Raw genomic sequence first — 21,705 nt, 5'->3', positions numbered from 1 at the left:
GGCCATCCTGCCTAAAGCAATCTGCAGATTCAGTGCAATCCCTATCAAAACACCAACAGCATTCTTCAATGAACTAGAACAAATAGTTCTAAAATTCATATGGAACCACAAAAGACCCTGAATAGACAAAGCAATCCTGAAAAGGAAGAATAAAGCAGGGAGGATTATGTTCCCCTACTTGAAGCTCTACTAGAAAGCCACTGTAATCAAGACAATTCAGTACTGGCGCAAGAACAGACCATAGACCAATGGAACAGACTAGTAGAGACCCCAGACATAAATGCAAGCATATATGGTCAATTAGTATATGATAAAGGAGCCATAGGTATACAATGGGGAAATGACAGACTCTTCAACAACTGGTGTTGGCAAAACTGGACAGCTACATGCAAGAGAATTAAATTGGATTATTATCTAACCCCCATACACAAAAGTAAACTCAAAATGGATCAAAGACCTGAATGTAAGTCATGAAACCAGAAAACTCTTAGAAGAAAACATAGGCAAAAATCTCTTGAAAATAAACATGAGCAAGTTTTTCCTGAACACATCTCCTTGAGCAAGGAAAACAAAATAAAAAATGAACAAATGGGACTACATCATGCTAGAAAGCTTCTGTACAGCAAAGGACACCATCAGGAGAACAAAAAGGCATCTTACAATATGGAGGAATATATTTATTAATGACATATCTGACAAGGGGTTAACATACAAAATACATAAAGAACTCAGATGCCTCAACACCTAAAAAGCACATAACCCTATTAAAAAATGGGCCAAGGATCTGAATAGACACTTCTTCAAAGAAGAAATTCAGATGGCCAACAGGCACATGAGAAGATGCTCCACATCACTAATTATCAAGGAAATGCAAGTTAAAACCACAATGAGATATCATCTCACACCAGTTAGGATGGCCAACATAGAAAAGACTAGGAACAACAAATGCTGGGAAAACTGCGGAGAAAGGGGAACCCTCCTACACTGCTGGTGGGAATGTAAACTAGTTCATCCATTGTGGAAAGCATTATGGAGGTTCCTCAAAAAACTAATAATAGAAATACCAGTTGACCCTGGAATTCCACTCCTAGGAATTTACCCTAAGAATGTAGGATCCCAGTTTCAAAAATCCCAGTTGCACCCCTGTGTTTACTGCAGCACTATTTACAGTAGCCAAGATATGGAGCAACCTAAGTGTCCATCAGTAGACAAATGAATAAAGAAGATGCAGTACATATACACAATGGAATACTATTCAAACAAGAAGAAAACAAATCCTACCATTTGCAACAACATGGATGGAGCTAGAGGATATTATGCTCAGTGAAATAAGCCAGGTGGAGAAAGACAAGTACCAAATGATTTCATTCATCTGTGGAGTATAAGAACAAAGCAAAAACTGAAGGAACAAAACAGCAGCAAACTTAACAGAACCCAATAGTGGATTTAGTTACCAAAGGGAAAGGGACGGTGGAGGTTGGGTGGGGAGAAGGGGAATAAGGGGCATTATGATTAGCCCACATAATGTATGGGGGGCTCAGGGAAGGCAGTATAGCACAGAGAAGACAAGTAGTGACTCTACAGCATCTTACTACACTGATGGACAGTGACTGTAATGGGGTATGTGGTGGGGACTTGATAATGGGGGGAATCTAATAACCTCAATGTTGCCCATGTGATTTTATATTAATGACACCAAAAGAAAAAAAAATGAGTTTACTAACTATACAATTAAACAGTGCTGTCTGGGACTTTTTTTGACCTTAACAACTTCAACACAATGTCCTATCAGACTTTGCCCTGTGAAACCATATTAAAATCTATCATCCAAGATGCTGGTATGGTACCCTCAAAGATATTGCAGACCTAAAGGTGCCACCCACTTTTACATCTTGGATCTGGGCCCTTTTATGGTGTCTGAAAAATCAAGGGAACTCAACATTAACTGACTTTATCATTAACTTTTGCCAGTATTGTCGTAGGTACGTGCTGTGGAACTGTCATAAGGAAAAGAAAGAATTAGGGCTTCTTGGAGGAGTTACATCCATTTACAATAAACCAGTAATCTAGGGAGTAATGTATTTCTTGAGGTCTGTGAGCCACTGTAGCAAATTAATTGAGCCCAAAGAGGGGTTTGTGGGAACCTCCAATTTATAGGTAGATGATCAGAAGTGGAGATGACAACTTGGCCTTGTGTTTGGATCTGAAGGAGACAGCAGTCTTGAGGTACTGAGCCCTGAACCTGTGGGATCTGATGCTATCTCCAGGTAGACAGTGTCAGGATTGAGTTGAATTGTAGGACGCCCAGCTGGTGGAAGGACGCCCAGCTTGGTGTGGGGGAAAAACCCACAAATTGTAATTGGTGTCAGAATCATGATAAACAAGCAAATGGATGCAGGGTTCAGGAGGCAACTAAAGCACTTAAATGAGATTACTGTTAAGAGTATCTAAGTGAATAAATTATCAGGCTAACAGAACAGCTTTAAAGTAAAATAAAGTGGTGCAAACTTTGTGGTTTCATCTCTCTCTCTCTCCTCTGCATTTAAGAGGTAATGAGTAAACTTGAGAATAAATATTTATCTATATGCTTTGTCCAACAAGATTTTCAGAAGGCAGAAAATATTTCAGAGAGGAAACTATTTTCTTCAGACAAAGGGAAAGAACAATTAACAGGTCATGACCATTTTGGAAAGCATTATGTATCTCCTTGTGGGGAATCCTGGTGAACCTCCAGAAGCCAAGAAAGCTGCTTACCACACTGCCTCCCCATTATACACACACACACAGGAATTATGCTTAAGCAGCAGCAGACATTACCAGAGCTCCTTCCTGTTCTTGCTAAGCTGGGTCTCAAAAAAGGCCCCCAAGTACACCATTTTTTATTAAAAACACTCTTTATACTTGACTGATGATTTTTTTTCAAGTTGAAGTAAAATTGACATAGAACATGATGTTAGTTTCAGGTGTACATCATAGCGATTCAGTGTTTTTATACATTATTAAATGATCCCCACATTAAGTCTAGTTACCATCTGTCACCACACAAAGTTATAACAACATTATAGACTATATTCCCTATGCTGTACATTACATCCCCTAACTGGAAGTTTATACTTCTTGATCCTCTTATTTCACCTGCTCCTCCCATCCCGGCCCCTGCAGTCTCTTACCCCCTAGTAACCAACAGTTTGTTTCCTGTATCTATGAGTTTGGTTCTATTTTGTTTGTCTGTTTGCTTTGTTTTTTAGATTCCACATGTAAGTGAAATCATAGTATTTGACTTTCTCTGTTTGACTTGTTGCACTTAGTGATTTTTACTTTTTAAATGTAATCCTTCAAATTCTTTTGTTTTCTAAATTGTTTAATTACAAAATTGAGTGTAATTGTTTTAATAATCATATATGCAGAATTCTAAATTATAGATAGCTCCATTCATCAATTTCTTAAAAGCTTTTTAGTTTAAGGTTTTCACAATATTGTGTTTCTATTTTCATTGCTCTAGTTTTGTTTTGTTTTGTTTTTTGTTCTTAATGTAACTTTCTGGTTTAACTTAAACCTGAGGCTTAGGAAGCATCTCTTCAAATTATTAATTGTTCATCCTGCCTGAATGTCTTGCATTTGACTGAACATGCCCAGTTCTTCTAACAATTTCTCATAGGTCTAATTTCACAAACCTTCAATCAGTTGCTGTTCTCTGAACACTGGCCAAGTTTTTTCCCTTTATACAATATGGCATGTAAAATTAAATAGGGTTTATTCTAACTGAAGCCTGCCCAGTGCCAAATAAAGCACAAATAATTGCTCCTCTCCTTTTTCACACATATACCTTAATACAATCCTATAAATATTTCTCTCTTATTTCAACATAAAGACTCTTCCAGCTTAACACCGTGTTGTTAGATCTCCCTTGGCACTGTTTCATCTATGGCTGTCCTAATTGGTATTTCCACATTGGTTGCAATGCAGTAACGTATTAAAAGTCAGATGTTACATCCCCAAAAGGGTTTCTTCCACATGCTTTTCCTTTAAAGATTGCCCCATGAAAAATTGGTATAAATGTGGATTTAGTGCTTGGGGTCTTAAGAACTAAGGCTTGAGTGATTCTGAGTATTGTGATACAAACTGAAAAGGATTTAGATGGTTAGAAACTAGGAGAGTTTGTCAAAAACTGTGGAAGAAGCAGGCTGCCTCTGTTTCATTCTGTCAGAGTTCAGTTGTAAGTAATGGAAACCCATTTTGGCTAACTTAAACAAAGAGGAATTTATTGGCAAGGTATTAGACAATTTTCAGTAGACTGGAGCCCCATGCTTAGAAAGTAACAAACACCAAGAACACTTCCACAGTAGGAATCTCAGCTGTGGTCTGAAGAAAAGCAATGGCATTTGTTCTTTGCCACTGGGTCTGTTCTGTGGTTCTCTGTAGACATCCAGAGTCTAAACCTGAACCTGATCTTAGGCACTGTTGTAGAATCCCAAAAACAGACAAAACCGGTACCCTTCAGGATACTACTACAGTCTAGGAGGGAGGGAAAGACATAATTAAATGGAAGTCAAGTTTTGATCATGCGATAAAAGTATGACTTCTAAAAGCTGACTTCCCAGGTGTCTCCTAGTTACAGAGAAAATGGACGTTCCCAGTAACTCCCAGTCCAAGTATGTTTGCTGGCAAAGCACCTGTGGCCCATCTATAACAGTCTCGTGTTTAGCTTACTCAGCCTCTCCTCCACTCAGATTCCATGAAGTTCCAGGCTGGTAAATGACAAACTGAAAAGCACCCATCCTGAAGATACAAACACCTGGGGCTTTTTAAAGGCGTTTGGGTTTTACCCTTGCTCTGGGAACTTCTCACTTTCAGAGAGTAACTCATCTTCATCTTTTTCTTGGATGTCCTCTTGTGCAGCGCTTGCAGCCTCAGTGAAGTAACACATTGTATGTCATGTTTTGATATGAGGTGATCACAAATAATTTTCCTATAATAAAGTACCCAAGTTTTGGAAGTCTTTGTATATATACATGTAGATATCTACACATGTGTTTATGAGAGATGTAAGAATCATCTTCTCACATCCATTTCCAGCTGGCCTGCAGGGAGTTATATATATAAACTGATGCCTCTCTCTGGCCATTTTGAATTATTTTCATGTTTTCAAATTAACTTTAAAAATGTTTGCCCCTGAGACCAAATAGAAGAGGAAATCACAAATGAGCGCATTAAACATCTACAGTACACAAAAATAAAATGTCTCTAAGCGTTATTGTTATTTGAGACCTAAGTTAATGACGGCCAAATGAAAGCTCTCAAAGTAATGTGAAAATCTTCCTTTAGTAACAGGGAAATCTACAAATTTTATATTTTTATTTTAGCAATAAAACATGGTTAATTTATGCCTTTTTCAATAATGTGAACTTGTTTTCTTAATGTTACTGTACCCTGCATGTGTAGGGAATTGGAACTCTGCAAACTAGTGCAAAAAAAGAAAAAATGCTTATATTGTCTCTGATTTGGTAGTCTCACATCTACCAGCCTCCATGTAGCAGGCTAGCTTTGTAGCTTACTCATAGGGTGAAATCTCAGATTGTTCACAGTTCCTGACATTGCCTTAGACCAAATATATGAGTTTTGACTCCCAAAAGGCTTTTTTAGTCCCTCATGTAAATATATCTGTAGGTGACTTGGCTTATAGGTGCTACAAATATACCCCTCCTCGGTTTTATCCTAGCATGACACTCTTAATGTAGGACCCCTAAGCAACTCTGCAGGTGCCCATCGGTGTCATAAGCAGGCTATTCTTTTCACTAGACTCATGACTATGCTCAGCATGACTCAGCAGGGCCTCCCTGTAGAAATACACTTCTGCCTGTATTCTGCTAGTTTTATTCCATGTGTCCCATGAAGTGGCACCCCTGTGATAGATCTTATCCAGTTACAACAGAAATGTAACTCATAATTAGAGATTAAGTGTTAATTAATGACCAACAGCTACATGAACACATTCTGCTTATCCTTACATTCTCAAAACTAATTTCCTTGATCCAAAGAAAATTAATATATGAAAGTGCTGACATTTTATATATTGATTTTTTTTAATTTCCTGGCTTGAAATGGAACCATAAAGTTCAGACATAAATGTAAAATGAAAACACTTGGTTTACTAATAACCATAACAACATTCTTAAGATCTTAAGCCTATAACAGAAGGGATGGAAAATATCTAAATTTCTGGGGCAGTCTCTAAAGCAGTTCCCCTGACAGCCCACTGTACCCCCTGCAGACTTTGTCTCCACCTTTTTTCTTAGGAGCAACCTAAGATTGTTGCTTCTGCACATTCCTGGACATTTTCCTCTACCCTCTTCTTTTTCAAAAGATTTAATTCCCACCTTCGCTAGCCCCATGTTATGGGCTGACTTGTTTCCCCTCAAATATTCAGATGTTGAAGTCCTAACCCTCAGCGCCTCAGAGTGTGGCTGTAGGAGATGGGGGTCTTCAGAGAAGTAATTGAGTTAAAATGAGGTCAGTTAGTGTGGCCCCTAATCCAGTATGACTGGTGTCTTTTTAAGGAGAGGAAATTTGGATAGACACACAGAGAGGGAGACCACCATGTGAACATGAGGACAGCCATCTACAAGCCGGGAGAGAGACCTCAGAAGGAACCAGCTCTGCCCACACCTGGGTTTCAGACTTCCAGCCTCCAGAACTGTGAGAAAAACAATTTCTGTTGTTTCAGCCACTCAGCCTGTGACCAGACTGTGGTACTTTGTTTTAGCAGCAAACTAATATGCCCCTGCTGCTATGCACTCAAGTCATCCTAGCCACTCCTTACCCAGCCCTGGGACCTTCTGCTTCCTCTGAGCCTCCATTTCAGTATTCAATTCAGTAAATCCTTTAAATTACAAAGTATTTCTTTGAGGGCTATAGTGAAGCACTTTTTTTCTTCATTCCATTTCCAACAGATTACCCTATCATGCCACTTACAGTTGGTTAGTATTAGTAGCCAAATCTTAACATCAATCTTACTTTCCAGGTCACAGAGATGTATAACACTATTAAACACTATTTCTAAATTTTTTTTTATCTGTCTGTTCTCTTATTTAATTGTAGTCCCAGAGATCTACAAAATAAATGCATAAGGCACAGAAATTTAGGTCAGAGGTACAGGAATAGTCGTCATCTTATAGCCCAGGTCCTGCTAGAGACTGGTACACCTGGGACTCAATTTTCCATTCCCTCACTCAGCTACAGCAGTTTGCCAAGCAGGCAACTACATAGCCAGGACCTAAGAGGTTAGAGTCAGAAGGATAGAAAGACCATTAAAAGTGGGGGTGTGGGAGCTTCTTCAGGGACCAGATGAGATCTGCATCCCAGTGAGTCAGTGGCATAGCAGAGCACCAGAGAGTCAGGGAGGCCTGCATCTCAGACTAAAAGCATGCTGGGTCACCCTGGGTTGTTTATTGCAGAGATGTCTGGCTATAAGTGAGTTTCTATGTACTTTGTCATGAAAGAAACTTTATATCTTTTAATAATGTCTGATGGCATCTTTCTGCCAATCACATTACCATCCCATTCTGACACCCACTCATGAGATAAAGAAATTACTGGATACTATATACAAATAAAAATAGAGAAACTCAGAATGAAAAGTCCATTTGATTTCCACTGGGCTGTTTTTATAAGCCCCCTCATCTCAAAGTTACATAGGTTGGTTTTTCAGCATCAGTGGGGGCAAGTTGAACCCCTTTGTAATTGGTTTTGCTTGTTCTTTGGCTGCAGAATACTCACCTAATCAGAGCCAGTTTTCAGATGGAGTAAGGGTCAGGCCAAGTCCAGCAGTACAACTAAACTAGGAAGCAGCTCCCAGCATATCCCTCTTCTCACTGTCAACAGCACTACAGAAAAAGGAACTGCACAAAATCATATAATTAGGTCCCTGGAATAAAATTTACATTTTATATTTTTGCAACAACTGTGATGGGTCAACATTGGTATTACTTTTCAAGTAAAAGTGAATGCCATTTACAGAATTGTAATTGGATAAGATTTGGGTGATGTGAAAAGTTTTTTTATGTGGGTATGTTTTGCAGTTTTGCCTAATTACAAGTCAAAGTAAAGAGGCCAGAGCCATTGCTACTATTATTTAAGGTTAAAATGCTTTCTTCAAAGTGGCATGAAGATGAATTATCAAGTACTATTTTGGAAGAAAACTTTTTGTTTCTAAACATTGCTTCCACTGACTTTAAAAATGGTAATAAATTTTTATTTTACAAAAGATTGTATTCCAACGCCAATTGGTGTACAGCAGTTCAGCTCTGCCATTGACCACCCATAGTTAGTGCAGATGCCACAAGTTAAGGGCTCAGCCCTCCATAGAACTGCCCTTACTTCACACATTGGGGGGTCCCACTACAAATTTGGGGATTCCCATGACCCTCTCAGTTTCAGTAATTCATTAGAATGACTCAAAATTCAGGAAAGCACTGTACTTACAATTATAGTGTTATTATAAAGGAGACAGATCAAGATCAGTAAAAGGAGATACATGGGGTGTTCTGTGAGGGTCCTGAAGACAGAACTTGTGTGCCCTCTACTCACAGAATCAGGGTACGTCACCCTCCCAGCTTATCAATGTCCACCAACCAGAATACCCAACTGAGCTTCAGTTTCCAGAGTTTTTACTTGGTCTCTTTACATAGCAAAATTGGCCATATGATTAAACTTCATCTCCAAGCCCTATAAAAATTGTTAACACAAAAAAACACATATAGCACTTACTATATAGCACCCTAAGGTCAGGGTGACTCAAAACCCCAACCCTCTAATCATAGGGCTGGTCTTTCTGGTAAGCAGTCCCCATCCTGAGCCATCTCATTAGCATATAATCAGATGCAATCCAAGGGATTTGTGAATAACGAAGATAGTCCTATCATTCAGAAAATTGCAAGAGTTTTAGAGGCCAGGAGCCAGGAACTCAAAACAAAGACCAGAAAAAATTTTTATTATACACAGAGGAGAAAACTAAGATTTTTTTTCAAGATAATGAGTTAGCCAGTGGCAAGTTAAATAGGAGTGATGGTGGGATATTACTTAATCCTTGAGTTATGTAATGGTACCATTACTTTCCTTTGCATTTCCTTCTATCTCTGTACCCATTATACTTGATAATTACATCCAGATGAACTCTCACCTCTGTCTACAGGTTTGGGGTACTGAATACTGTCTCCTACATTTAACTGATTATTACTTTCCACAGTGAAGGAGAAGTGTGTGAAGTTCTTCTCATTTTGGTGTTACTTTAACATTCTTAGGAGACTGCTTTATCCATCCTTTAGCCCTTGCCATTCTTTCAAAAAAGAAAATTTTGTAATCTCTGGGTGACAATATACATTTGATATCTGTTGAGTACATATTCTAAAAATCACATTCTTAACATTTTTCCAAAACATTTTATTTCCCCACTTTCCATGATCCCTTTTCTCCAACTGCAGAATACCAGAAATCATAGTCTAGTACTAGAATTCTCTTTAGCAGTTATGATTGATCTGTGTCAGTTAGGATACTTTCGGCTGCAAATAAAATGAATTTAAGTAAACAAGCCAGCTGGTCTAAATCACTAGGATCTGATTGGTTCACATAACTGAAAATCCAGCTGTATGGTAGTTTCAGGCATGCAGTCAGGAAACTGGGGCACTCGCTCACTAATTCTCCTTAGCTGAATCAGCAGAAATCAGGGCAGTGTGTCTCCTGGTTCATGTCTAGCGAGAGAGACAGGTTTTTTGTCACTGTCTTTAAAAATGAGAATCCCTTCCAGAAGTCTCAAACATCTGGAATTGAATTAACCAGAATTGGATTATTTGCCTATTCTTAGCAGGAGAGAATGAATCAATATAGTTGGCTTAGTACATTTAGAGTTCTGTCCTTGGAGCTGAGAATCCAGCTAGCACCTATAAGTCTCATGGGCTCCAAGGGCAAGAAGATATCTGAACAAAGGATCTGTTAGGAAGGCATAAGACGAAAACGGACATTGGTTGGGCAACCTACATTATCCATTGTACCTGAAATACTGGTAAGAAAAATTGCTAACACAAACAACATTTATATAGCACTCACTATTCTAGGTACTTTATGTGTTTTATCACCTAATAACCCTGTCAGACAGATTTTTTTTCTTTTTTTTATTATTTAACTTATTTAAACTAAAAAAAAAAAAAAAAAAAAACCCTAAACAGTTCACCCATTTTTTCCATTTCCTGCCCTCCACCTCTGGCAACCACCAGTCTGTTCTCTGTATGTATGAGCTTAGGGCTTTTAGTTTTTAAGATTCTACATATAAGAGAGATTGTAAAGTCTTAGCATATTACCCTTAAGGTTAATCCATGTTGTCACAAATGGCAAGATTTCATTCTTTTTATGGCTGAGTAATATTCCATTGTGTGCGCGTGTGTTTATGTGTGTCTATCTCACAATTTCTTTATCCATTTATCCATTAATGGACATTTAGATTATTTCTATATTTAGCTACTGTAAATAGTGCTGCACTGAACATGGGGGTGTGAATTAGTGTTTTATTTTTCTTCAAATAAATACCCAGAAGCAGAATTACTGGATTATATGGTAGTTCTAGTTTTACTTTTTTGAGGAACCTCCATACTACTTGCCATGGTAGCTGTGCAATTTACATTCCCACCATAGTGCCTAAGTGTTGTTTTCTCCACAGCCTCGCCAACACTTATTTCTAGTCTTTTTGATAATAGCCATTCTAATAGATATGAGGTGATATCACATCATGGTTTTGATTTACATTTCCCTGATGATTAATGATGTAGAGTATCATTTCATTTACCTGTTAGCCATCTGTATGTCTTTGGAAAATGTCTATTCAGACCTTTTGTCCATTTTTAATTGGATTGATTGGTGGATTGTTTTTGTTTTGCTATTGAGTTGTATGAGTTTTTGAAATCTATCTCGGGTTTTAGCCTCTTATCAGAGAGATGATTTAAATCTCCCATTCAGTGGGATGCCTTTTCATTTTGTTGATGGTTTCCTTTGCTGTACAAAAAGCTTCTTAGTTTGATGTTCTTAGTCCCATTTGTCAATTTTTGCTTTTTGTTGCTTTTGCTTTTGGTGTCTATTGTACTTATTCTACAAATGATGAAGTTGAGAAAGCTTAAGTGACTTGCATTGATATGGCACAAAGATGAATTACTATCACAGTAATTTTATTAGTACAGTCCATTTGTTTTGGGGTGATGAGATGTGAAATTCAGTCAATCCTTGTTTGATTGTGTGGCTTACATATGAGATCCTCCTAAAAGTATTAAGTTAAAATTTAAATAATGATTCAAGTAATTTATTAAGAATATATAATGTGACACTAGCCAAAAGGTGGGAACAACCTGAATTTCCATTGATAAGTGAATGGATAAACAAAATGTAGTATATCCATACAGTGTAGCAGTATTAGCTTTAAAAAGGAGTGAAATTCTGATTCATGCTACAACATGGATGAACCTTGGAAACATTATGCTAAGTGAAATAAGCCAGACACCAAGGAAAAATACTGATTTCATTTATAGTAGGTGTCTAGATTAGTCAAATTCATAGAGACAAAAAATAGAATGGTGGTTATCAGGGACTGGTAGGGGAGGGTAATGGGTAGTTATTGTTTAATAGGTACAAAACTTCAATTTGGGATGATGAAAAAGTTTGGGAGATAATGGCTCACAACAATGTGAATATACTTAATGTCACTGAACTGTTCATTTAAAAATTGTTAAAATTTTAGGCTGTGGATATTTTACCACAATAATTAAAAAAGGATATGTAGTGTGGCAGAGGCTATTAGGATCTCTGAGTATCAACTCTCTTTTTTTTCCTTTTAATAATGGACTCCTCTTCTGCACTCTGAATGATCGGTGGGCCTGGTTGCCCAGCTAGAGTTATTTCCTAGCTTCCCCTGCAGCTCAGTGTGGCCATGTAAACTAGGTTTTGACTAATAAAATATGAGTGGAAGTGACAGGTGTCATTTCTGCCTCAATGTTCTTAAAAATGAAAATTTCTTACTCTCCACACTCTATGTCCTTACTCTTGGGCTAGAATGGGGACATGGTACTTCTGAGCTACCTCAACCCACATGGAAAAAAAAAGCAGTTGCTTTTCACTCAGATAGAGAATCCATATGTAAAGGTTAGTAGAGACACATTGCCAACTGGGTCCCTGGGTGAACTCAAGGAGCAGAGTCTGTCTATCTTTGCCAGACTGTTACAAAGGGAAGAAATAAGCTTTTATCTTATTAAAAACAATGTATTTTGGAGTCTTTTATTATAGTACCTTAGTCTAAACATTAACTTACACTGCCAGTAGGAAATTTACACTTATGTCAGGCAGTATACTGAGCTTCTTAAATGGGTTACCTGATTTAATCCTCTCAACAGCTCTATGATGTAGATAGTATTATTGTTCCCATTCTGTGAATAAGGAAATTGAGGCACAGTGGGTTTTGCAATTTGACAAAGATCACGCAGCTAGTAAATGGTAGAGCTAGGAATTAAACTTTGGCAGTTGACTTCAGAAGCTGTTTTTTCTCCATTGATTTTATTACAGCCCTTGAGAGAATTTGACATGCTTTAGGGGATGAAAAAAAACAAGAATCCCTTCCCTACCAATCAATAGTTTTCAATCTGTTCAGTTTCATGTCCAATACCTACATGGGAAAAATGAATTCACATAATTGTTGATTATTTTATCTTTTACATTATAGAATCTTAATTTAGGAAAGACTTTTAGACTTTCTAGGCACTGAACTTTTATGTACAGTAAAATTTCCAAAATAATTTGAGTCTAACATGGAATTTTTACTATCATTTTTGCCAAGGTGTAAGTACAATTAAAAAAAAAAGAACACTATCATCCATCACCACTATTTACAAAAAGAACTTCTAACATCAAAATAAATCGAAAAAGTCATAAAGATAGAAAAAAATGGAAATTTAATTAAATTGGATAAATTTACCATTATGAAAATTTCACTTACTGCAGGTTTCTGATTCTGAATGTACCAGTGACTGGTGGAAAACATAGTGAAGAAACATTCTAAGAACAAATGACTCTTTAGCCTTAGTCAACTAATTGGTCTGTTTCAACCACACTCAATGCTTGGATTCTGCCACATTCCACCAAGTGGCAGGGAGCTTCTGATGGCTTGCATAAAAGGGTGCATTTTCTCCAGGTATCCTTTACCAACAGTCATCATCACTGTGCCATTTGAAAGTCTTGTGGAGGCCTACAGATCACACATTTCTTTAGTGACAGGGCACTCTAAATACCTATTTTGAGTATAAAATAAGAGGGGATTTTATGGTTTTTAAGTCTCTCCACTCTCGCCATCTTTTGACTCTCACCTAGGTATGCTGCCATTGTGATCTCTAACAGGAAATATGATAGATTTGAAATTAGTGTTTATGTTGCTCTCTGTAGACGCTCAATCAAAAAATAATTTCTCTCTTATTCTCCTGTAGAGACAAAAAAATTTTTTTTTTAATCTCATAGTAGCTGTTGAGATGTATGCTAGTTTGATGAACTTGTGTTGAATATGGAAATGCCATTCCAGCCAAGGAATGATCAGAGAAAAGTATCACCTTGAGGTAATTTTTAAATGGCTGTGTACTTGAATTTCCTCCAGTCTGAAGATCCAAAAGGGGAATAACATTAACAATAATGATTCAAATTCCACTAGTCCCTGCCTCTACTGACTGAGAGAAGAAATCAGTCCCATTTCAAAACTTGACATTTATTTCTGGGGAGCCTCAGAGTGTGTCGGAAAAGTGCCTCCAATTTCTGGGGAGCTTTCCTGTGGCCCAACCAGCAGGCAGTGCTGCTTCTGCCCAACCCTAGGCTACTCTTCAGGACCTGCCCCACCTGGGTCAGAGCCCCAGAAGCCAAGGCAAGAGAGGCTTGTGGTGAATTTCCTGCTGACATATGGCTACATCAGTGTATGGAAAAATAACATCGTTTTTGTGTAGGTACAGCCCCAGGTGTAGAATAACCAAACTATTTTTTTATTTTTTTTTAAGGCTTATTTTTGTTAAAATAAGGAATCTTTGATTAGTAATGACATTATATGTGTGATTATATTTGGAATCACACCCTCTAATTCACTCCTTCTTTCAGCATTATTTATTGAGTACTGGTATGTGCCAGGCAGTGTTTCATGTGCTGGGGATAAGTGATAAAACAAATTGCCCTCATGGAGAATAAAAATCAACCAATTAACATTGAATTCATAATACCAACTCCTTTCCGCAAATATAACCTATTGATTTCCCTCAGGCTTTCTGAGATTCTGATCTAAAGAATTGCTACCTTCAATAGCACAAATCATTTGAGGGGAAGAGGGGCCAGTTATGTATTTTTTCGTTTATAATTATAGGAGCTATAAAAAGAGGGAGTTTGAGGGTAAAGATAGAAGGGGTTGCAGTCTTCTTGCTAGATTTCAGACTGAGTTGCTCAGTTGATGTCATTGAACATGCAACTCCTTTCCTAGACTTTTCCCATACTTGACACTTTAGGATACCAGAGACTATTTACTTTCCAGTGCATTTTATGGCATCTGGAAGCCCTCCAGTGACCAAATACTGTATCAAAAAGGGAAAAAATCCTACTATACTGGAGTGTTTAGATGTAGAGAGTATATACATGCTTGTGATTTATTTTAAAGTGTATCCAAAAAATAAGATGGATTAATGTGTGAATAGAGGATGCTTAGGTAGCTAGATATGTGAAAAGCAAATATAACAATGTCAATTGTAGAATCCAGGTGACAGTGTATGGTCACTATATTATTATTTCAATTTGTTTGAACATTAAAATATTGAATAAAAATATCTTTCCTAGATTTTGAAGATTTCTACCTTGTAGTTCACATTGTTGAATTAAAACTTTGTTACAACATCTAAACTACCTTTCAATAAAATTGTCTTTGTTAATGGACATGGATTAATTTCTCTTAACATAGGTTAAATTTTAAATGTTTAAAAAGTACTTCTATGTTTCTCTTTAGAAAGTTTATACAATGAAATGTGAAATAGCTATATGATTTTTTTGTTTAAAAAATATTTATCTTCCTAGAATATATTTTTCTACATACTTAGCAAACTATTAACAAATTAACTAAATTAACTTTTTTTTTTATATCCGAGAGACAGTGGTTTTACAATTCCTGACAATGCTTAGAGGAGGTGCATTGGCCAGTGTTCAAGGCAGAGAACAAAATCCACCCTTAAGTATAGTTTAGGCCAGAAGGGATCTATTGCATGGTGTACTACAAAGGGTTGGCATGGTTGAGAAACAGCCTGTAAGCTAACTAAGCGTGGGGAGTGGCCCACAAACCCATGCTCTAGGACAGGGCCATGAAAGAAATGCTGCTTGTGCCATGATCAGGAAGCCATTTGCCCAAGGCAGTGCCACTTCTATAGCCACCAGCTCCACAGCCATATCACCTTCACTATTAAATAGCCCATCAAGAAAGATTCTTCCACTCCCCCACTCAATTCTGGATTCTTCACTATACACAAGTGCCTCTAGTTTGTGGAATTTAAGTCACATGCATAACCCTGGCTACAAGACACTAAAACCCAGGAAGACATGTTAAGAAGAAGATGACATCAGATGAAAGGCTGTTGGAAACTTTTTAATGAACAAATCAGGCAGCCGTACTTGAACACACAGATCAACATTACCACTGAGTACTAGATATTCTGACCCTTCTGAGAGGTGTCATTAGAAGTAGCTGGCTAATTCTAAAAATAAAAAAAAAGAAGAAAGAACTGGATGGCAGCATCTAAGAAGCATTCTCATCCGAAACATCAAATCTGAATCTGAGAAAGAAAGCCTCCATATCCAACTACCAAGTTAACAAAAAACAGAGGAATAGAGGTACATGTTAACACCACCACAGGGATGCAGTCAAGCAAGATCCAGAGGGTGGGAAATCCTTCTGGACAAATGATAAAGTTTCTTCCCCAAATAAGTGGCAAGGAAGAAAAAGGAAGAGGAATCTAAAATTAAAAGAGATTTACGAGACTTACCAAGTAAATGCAGTGTGTGAATCTTGTATGGATCTTGATTCAAACAAACCAACTGTCAATATTGTATGAGGATCTCAGGGAAATGTGAACATGTACTTGGATAATTGACCATATTAATTACTGTTAATTTTTTAGATGCCATAATAGTATTGTGATTATGTCAACAATCCAATCACTTTCACAATAAGCTCTTTGCCTTTCCAGATTGTACATTGTTTCTTTCATAATTAACTTATGGCTCTGTGTCTTACACTTGAAAGTTTATTGTGCTAGTCTATTTTACATGTTAAATAACAATCCTTGTAACAATCCTGTGATAAATGTAAATTTATTACAGCCTTTCTGGAAGTGGATAAAAACAAATGTCTATTTTAAAGTACGTTTAGTATGTCTAGGAAGGAATAAGGCAGTGTTTAAGGGAAGGAATACCACCAGGCATCTTTGCTAAATAATAGGTAAGGAAAATCACCAGATAATATTTAGCCTTTCAGGAAAACAGATTTGTGTTCAAAGTATTTTCAAAATATTCCTTTGTCCCTGAAACTTTAAGGGACTACTGTCTCATTTTAAAGATGAGGAAAACCCAAGAACACCCCTATCCAGGGTAAGGTAACTGTGAGAAGAACACTGAATCTTAGCGTTATTAGACACAGCAAGGGGATGCCACCTGGCCATCAGTATCCCAAAAACTAGCTGGCTACTATTCGAATTTGCAGTTCTCCCTGTTAATGGGCGTAAGCCATGCATTCTGAAACTTTGTTCTTGGAGAGGAAAAATATCTTAGACATTACAGTGGTGTGTGCCCCTTCAAAGTTCAATGCTACCCAACAAAATCTTATCCCTTTATTTCTCTCACTAAGGAGAATTTAAATTTAATTTAAACTTTCTCCTTGGGGGAGAGGACAATTATGAGGAAAAAAACGTTTTAGAAACCTTGGTTTAGGCCAAAGGATGCTTTCTGTCAGATACAGTGATTTTAAAATCACGTTTTTCACATCCTTGGAAATGAGTATCATTACATTTGCTTTTTAAATTAAATTAGTTAAAACAATTTTTTTTCTTAGGCACACACAGGTATTTTCCCAGATTTCAAATGGTTATAAAATCAAAATGCTACCCTGTTTTTCTAAAGATGATCCACCAAATGCCACCTTTTTAAAGAAACATTGTGGCATCTCTGCCTAATAGAAAATGGGTAATGAGTTGATTAAAGGGATGACTGGATAGCTCCCTTGGGGAACTTCGGTCCTGGTTGATTTGAGCTGTCTACCTACAGTGAGCTTATTAACTGATAATTGCTAGTCTCCACTAAACATTGTGCTTCAGAAACGATCTTAAAACCTATTCATGGGTAACCATTTAGTTAATGTCCTGTACTTCTATATATCTCTCTATTCTTGCTTATGTGGAATTGCTACTTAATTTTCTAGCTTGAAGCAAGATGTGAGATTGCCACTCTTGATCCTGAAACTGACACTGCCCTGAGGCAATACAGAAATGTCACCTCTGCTTGTCTCAAAGTTTATGTAACAGGAATTGAGTCTGGAAAAGGTACCCTCTTCACTCTGACTGAAAGCCACCTCTAACCAGATGATTTCATTACAACTAATGTGCACCAGAGTCCACACTGTGAACTGAAAGTTGGATTAGGCATTCAATAATTGCTTGCAAGCTAAGGTGGCAGATATATTTTATAAACTGCTATTTTAAAATATTTTAAATATCTTAACACAGCTATTTTATAATGTGGAAAATATTGCTTAGAATACTACAGCTAAGGAGACTTGATGAAAGGAGCAATTGATTCTGCCAAAAGTCAAGAAAGTGATAATATTGAGAAGTAGGAAGGCTTTAGGAGAAAAGCACTACTGGCTTTGAAAGGTATGTACACTTCTGCATCTGAAGAAGGTGGTGAGGGCGTTCCAAGCAGGGGGTACCTGTTGGGTGGGGCCGAAGAAGCAAAGCACAGAGATGGAAAATTCCAAGGTATATTTGGGGGCTAAGTTTCTATAACTGAAGGTTAGGGTGGAAGGGCCTGTGCTTGCAGACGAAGCTAGAAGGGTTGGAGCCACATCATGGATCTCAGATGACATGTAAAGGCCTTCCTGCCCTCATGGTTACCTCCCTGGGAAGAATTACTGAAATGGAGCTGTCATTTGAATATATAATACCACTTAATTCCATTGTGGGCTCCTCCCCTACCTCCTTCATCCAGCAGAAAGGGATCCAAATTTCCCTATATTGTAAACTTGGAACAAGTTCCTTCATCTCTCTGTACCCTGATTTCCTCATCTATAAAATGGAGATTAGCATAGTAGGTACCATGTGAGTGTTAGACAAACAAGTTGTAGACAATGGATATAACTCTAGTAGGGCAGAGACGTGGGACAAGCATCATGATTTTACCTGCCTATGAAGAAAAATGCCAGGATATAAATAGTAGAGTAAGAATAGGAGGGATTCCATCTTAAGGCTAAGATTCCATTTTAAAAACCAGGGAGTTAAGAAGTAAGATAGTCCTAACATATTTTATGGTAATTGGCCAATAATCAACCCTATCTTAAGGCAGGGCAAGCAGTCCTAAGTGGTATGTTCCCATTGCTTGAGGGTAACCACTATCTTGGAGAAGAACAGGATCAAGAAATTCCTTGTGTTAGGCTTATTTTATAGAATATCTACAGGACAGACTGGATGGTGACATAATGTCTCTCACTGGAGATAAATATCCTGAGACCACATGTCAAGCTCACACCTCCACCCCCACCCTTTGCCCCATTCTTGAAAGCCTTAAAAGAGAGAATTCTAAGCATGCCTCCTCTCCAAGGTTGTCTGCACTCCCATCTGAGTATGTACTATCTTATATCAAATAGACTCTCCTGTTGCATAAGCTGATTGCACTTGTCTCTGAACTTTCCATGATAAAGACAAGAACTTGCCAACCTCCGCCTCTGGTCGTAAATGTCTTTGTCATTTTGCTATTTCATTCAGCTTTCTAGACTTAAGCACAAGTCTTCACTCTCTGTCCTACTTCAGACAAGTAGGAAAGGGCTACTGAGATCTCTGATTTGGACTTGCAAGTTACCATTGCCTCGGTGACCCGGACAGGACTGCAGCTGTATGATCATGCTCTTTAATAGCCTGCCCAGAAATCTCTCCTTTGCCTTTGGGAAGTTGTCAGAACATAATCCCACTCTATCCGGTGCTCTTCAGGGCGACAGGGGCTTAGTTCTCATGCTGTACAGATTCAGGAGGGCACTGGACACCAGGTGACCCTGGCATCATTAGTTGGCAAGGGATCCTCCCTATGCCAAGCAGAAGATCAATGAGCTTCCCTTTTCTCCCAGTTCTTCCTTGTGCTCTACTGCCTGCACAGCTGCTGCCATTTGTTGCTACTTTACTTTAATGAGTTCCTTCCTTACCTATACTCGTCCAACCTGTTAGAGAATTCTTTCTCAATAGTCAAGAATCCACCCCCATCCAGGCTGAGGCTTCACCTAGTGCACAGGGAGAGACCTCCCTCAGATGCAACTGCCTGGCAACACTACCTATAAAAATTCCCCAAGATTGAACCATTGTGTTGTATATTTGAAACCAATATAATATTGTATATCAACTGTACTTCAGTTAAAAAACATTTTTTAAAAATTCCCAATTGTTTTGAGGCATAGAAAACAAGGGAAGCATTTTAGATTTGTTTAATCTGTGCTAACTCCCTACCAGGAGCTCAAGACTTTTCACATTAAAAAATTATTGTGTGTGCGGGGAGAACAGTGTATCAGAGAAGGGACATAGGGGATCTCTGGCAACTTGCTGCACTGATGGACAGGGACTGCACTGGGGTATGGGTGGGGACTTGATGGGTAAATGTAGTAAACACATTGTTTTTCCATGTGAAACCTTTGTTAGAGTGTATATCAACCATACCTTAATAAAAAATTTTTTAAAAAATTATTGTGTGTCATTATAGCCTTAAAGAACATTATTGCTAAAAGGACTACTAGTACGCTGTTTTATTTTAGAGTTCAGTTAAATGCTTTTCCAGCCCTAGGAGCTGCTTACAGATTGTTATTAAGTAAGTGGTCATTTGTAATTAAAGTTTAAGACTGGAAATTTCTTGGCTTTTAGCTTCGGCCTTTTGACATTTTCACTTTTTATTACCAACTATATGTTGTGAAAAGGAAAAGAGAAAGGATATATAAGGCAGTTTTATGTACCTGTGAACAGTGGAAAAGTGATGGTAGGAAGAGTGGAATTTACATGAAATATTTGCAGATTTAATTTATGACATTTTTGGTTCTCCCTCATTGTGATTGTTTCAGCTGTATATTGCTGCATGACCAACTACCATAAAACATAAGGACTTCAGAACAATGCTGTTATTCTCACAGTTCTGGAGATGAGGAGGGCTCAGCTGGATGCTCCTCTCTGCACGGTGCTGGCTTGCTCTCCACATCGTCTCCCTTCACTCTCATGGGCCTGTGGCTTAGCCTCAGCTGCTTCCCATGCCAGTGGGGCCTCAGTCTGAAGTAGCCTGGCCTCTTATTAAGGCCTAGAAACAGAAAACACATCTGAGCATTTTATTAGTTGGTGAAAGCAAGGCACAGGGCCAGCCCAGATACTAGAGGTGGGAAAACAGGCTCCACTTCCGTGGGAGGAGCTGCAAAACACTGTGGCCAGAATTTCCGACCTGCTACAGCAGCTGATCACATTAACTGTAAAGTGAAAGATGGCCAAGTTGGGAAGCTTCCAGCTTCTGACTTCTGCCCCACACGACGTTTACCTAGAAAAATTGCCCTAGAAATCACTCTACTGCAGGATGGGAATAAACAGACATCAAGGCAAAGCACTCAGATGGCTTCATCAGTTTTAAACTCTGTTTTAAAGCCTATGTGCAGCACTTAAGTAACTAGCTCCTTTTTCAGTCAGCTAAGTAACACACACACATATCTTGCCTGCTAAAACGTACACTCCTAGCTTCTCTGAAATCTAGAGGCATATATTAGGGTCAGTACGTAAAAGCAAGGGTTTTGGAATAGCAGCTAGGTTTAAATTCTGGTGGTGTTACTTTGTGTGAGTTTATTACCTGAAGTCTGTACTCCTCAGGGTCATCTGTTCAACAGTGCTAGCAAGGTTTTTGTGAAGATTAAGTAAGCTAATATGTGGTCAGAGATTAGCAGAGTGTCTGGCACATGGGTAAACATTCAGCAAGGTTAATACTTTATATCAGATAAGCCAGAGGCTGCAGGAGGGTATATTGATGCCTTAAGATTTGTTCATGCCTCTTGCAAAGGGAGGCACTTGTAGTAAGGCCTTCATGAACACTTTAAAACAAGGAAGCCACCCCGAGAAAGCTTTGGGGCTATTAGCTTTCTGAATTTTCTTGAGTGCATTTCTTGCATTTGACCAGTAAATTTCCTCTTGGTTTGCTTTGCTGCCCTCTTCTGGTAGAATGGGGGAGAGTTTGATGATGTTCCAACCCCTGTGGAAAGAAAGGAAAGCTATCAATATTTGGAATCCTTAGTCAAAGAATCCAGCTTTCAAAAATCTTTGCTCCAAGTTCAAGTGAATTCAAATGAAAATAAAGTCTAACTATAAAACCTCTACATATAAATTTCAATTTATTTCTGTT

The 21,705-nt window shown here is 38.1% G+C and overlaps 1 protein-coding gene across 1 annotated transcript in view; it reads right to left on the bottom strand.

Moving 5' to 3' along the window:
* Positions 1 to 21,705, bottom strand: part of RSBN1L (round spermatid basic protein 1 like) — a 151,528-nt gene that overhangs the window by 124,433 nt on the left and 5,390 nt on the right. Inside the window, exons 2-3 of the mRNA XM_057504432.1 lie at positions 21,160 to 21,555; positions 20,463 to 20,856 (exon numbers count right to left, since the gene is read on the bottom strand). Coding sequence (XP_057360415.1) covers positions 20,463 to 20,529 — 67 coding nt within the window. The 5' untranslated portion in view covers positions 20,530 to 20,856; positions 21,160 to 21,555. The remainder of the gene's footprint in view (positions 1 to 20,462; positions 20,857 to 21,159; positions 21,556 to 21,705) is intronic.

This window comes from Manis pentadactyla, chromosome 7 (genome assembly GCF_030020395.1).
Source record: "Manis pentadactyla isolate mManPen7 chromosome 7, mManPen7.hap1, whole genome shotgun sequence".
In the NCBI taxonomy this organism is placed as follows: Eukaryota; Metazoa; Chordata; class Mammalia; order Pholidota; family Manidae; genus Manis; species Manis pentadactyla.
The sequence above is the reverse complement of the archived record's forward strand: the minus strand, read 5'-3'. Positions and strand labels throughout refer to the sequence as shown.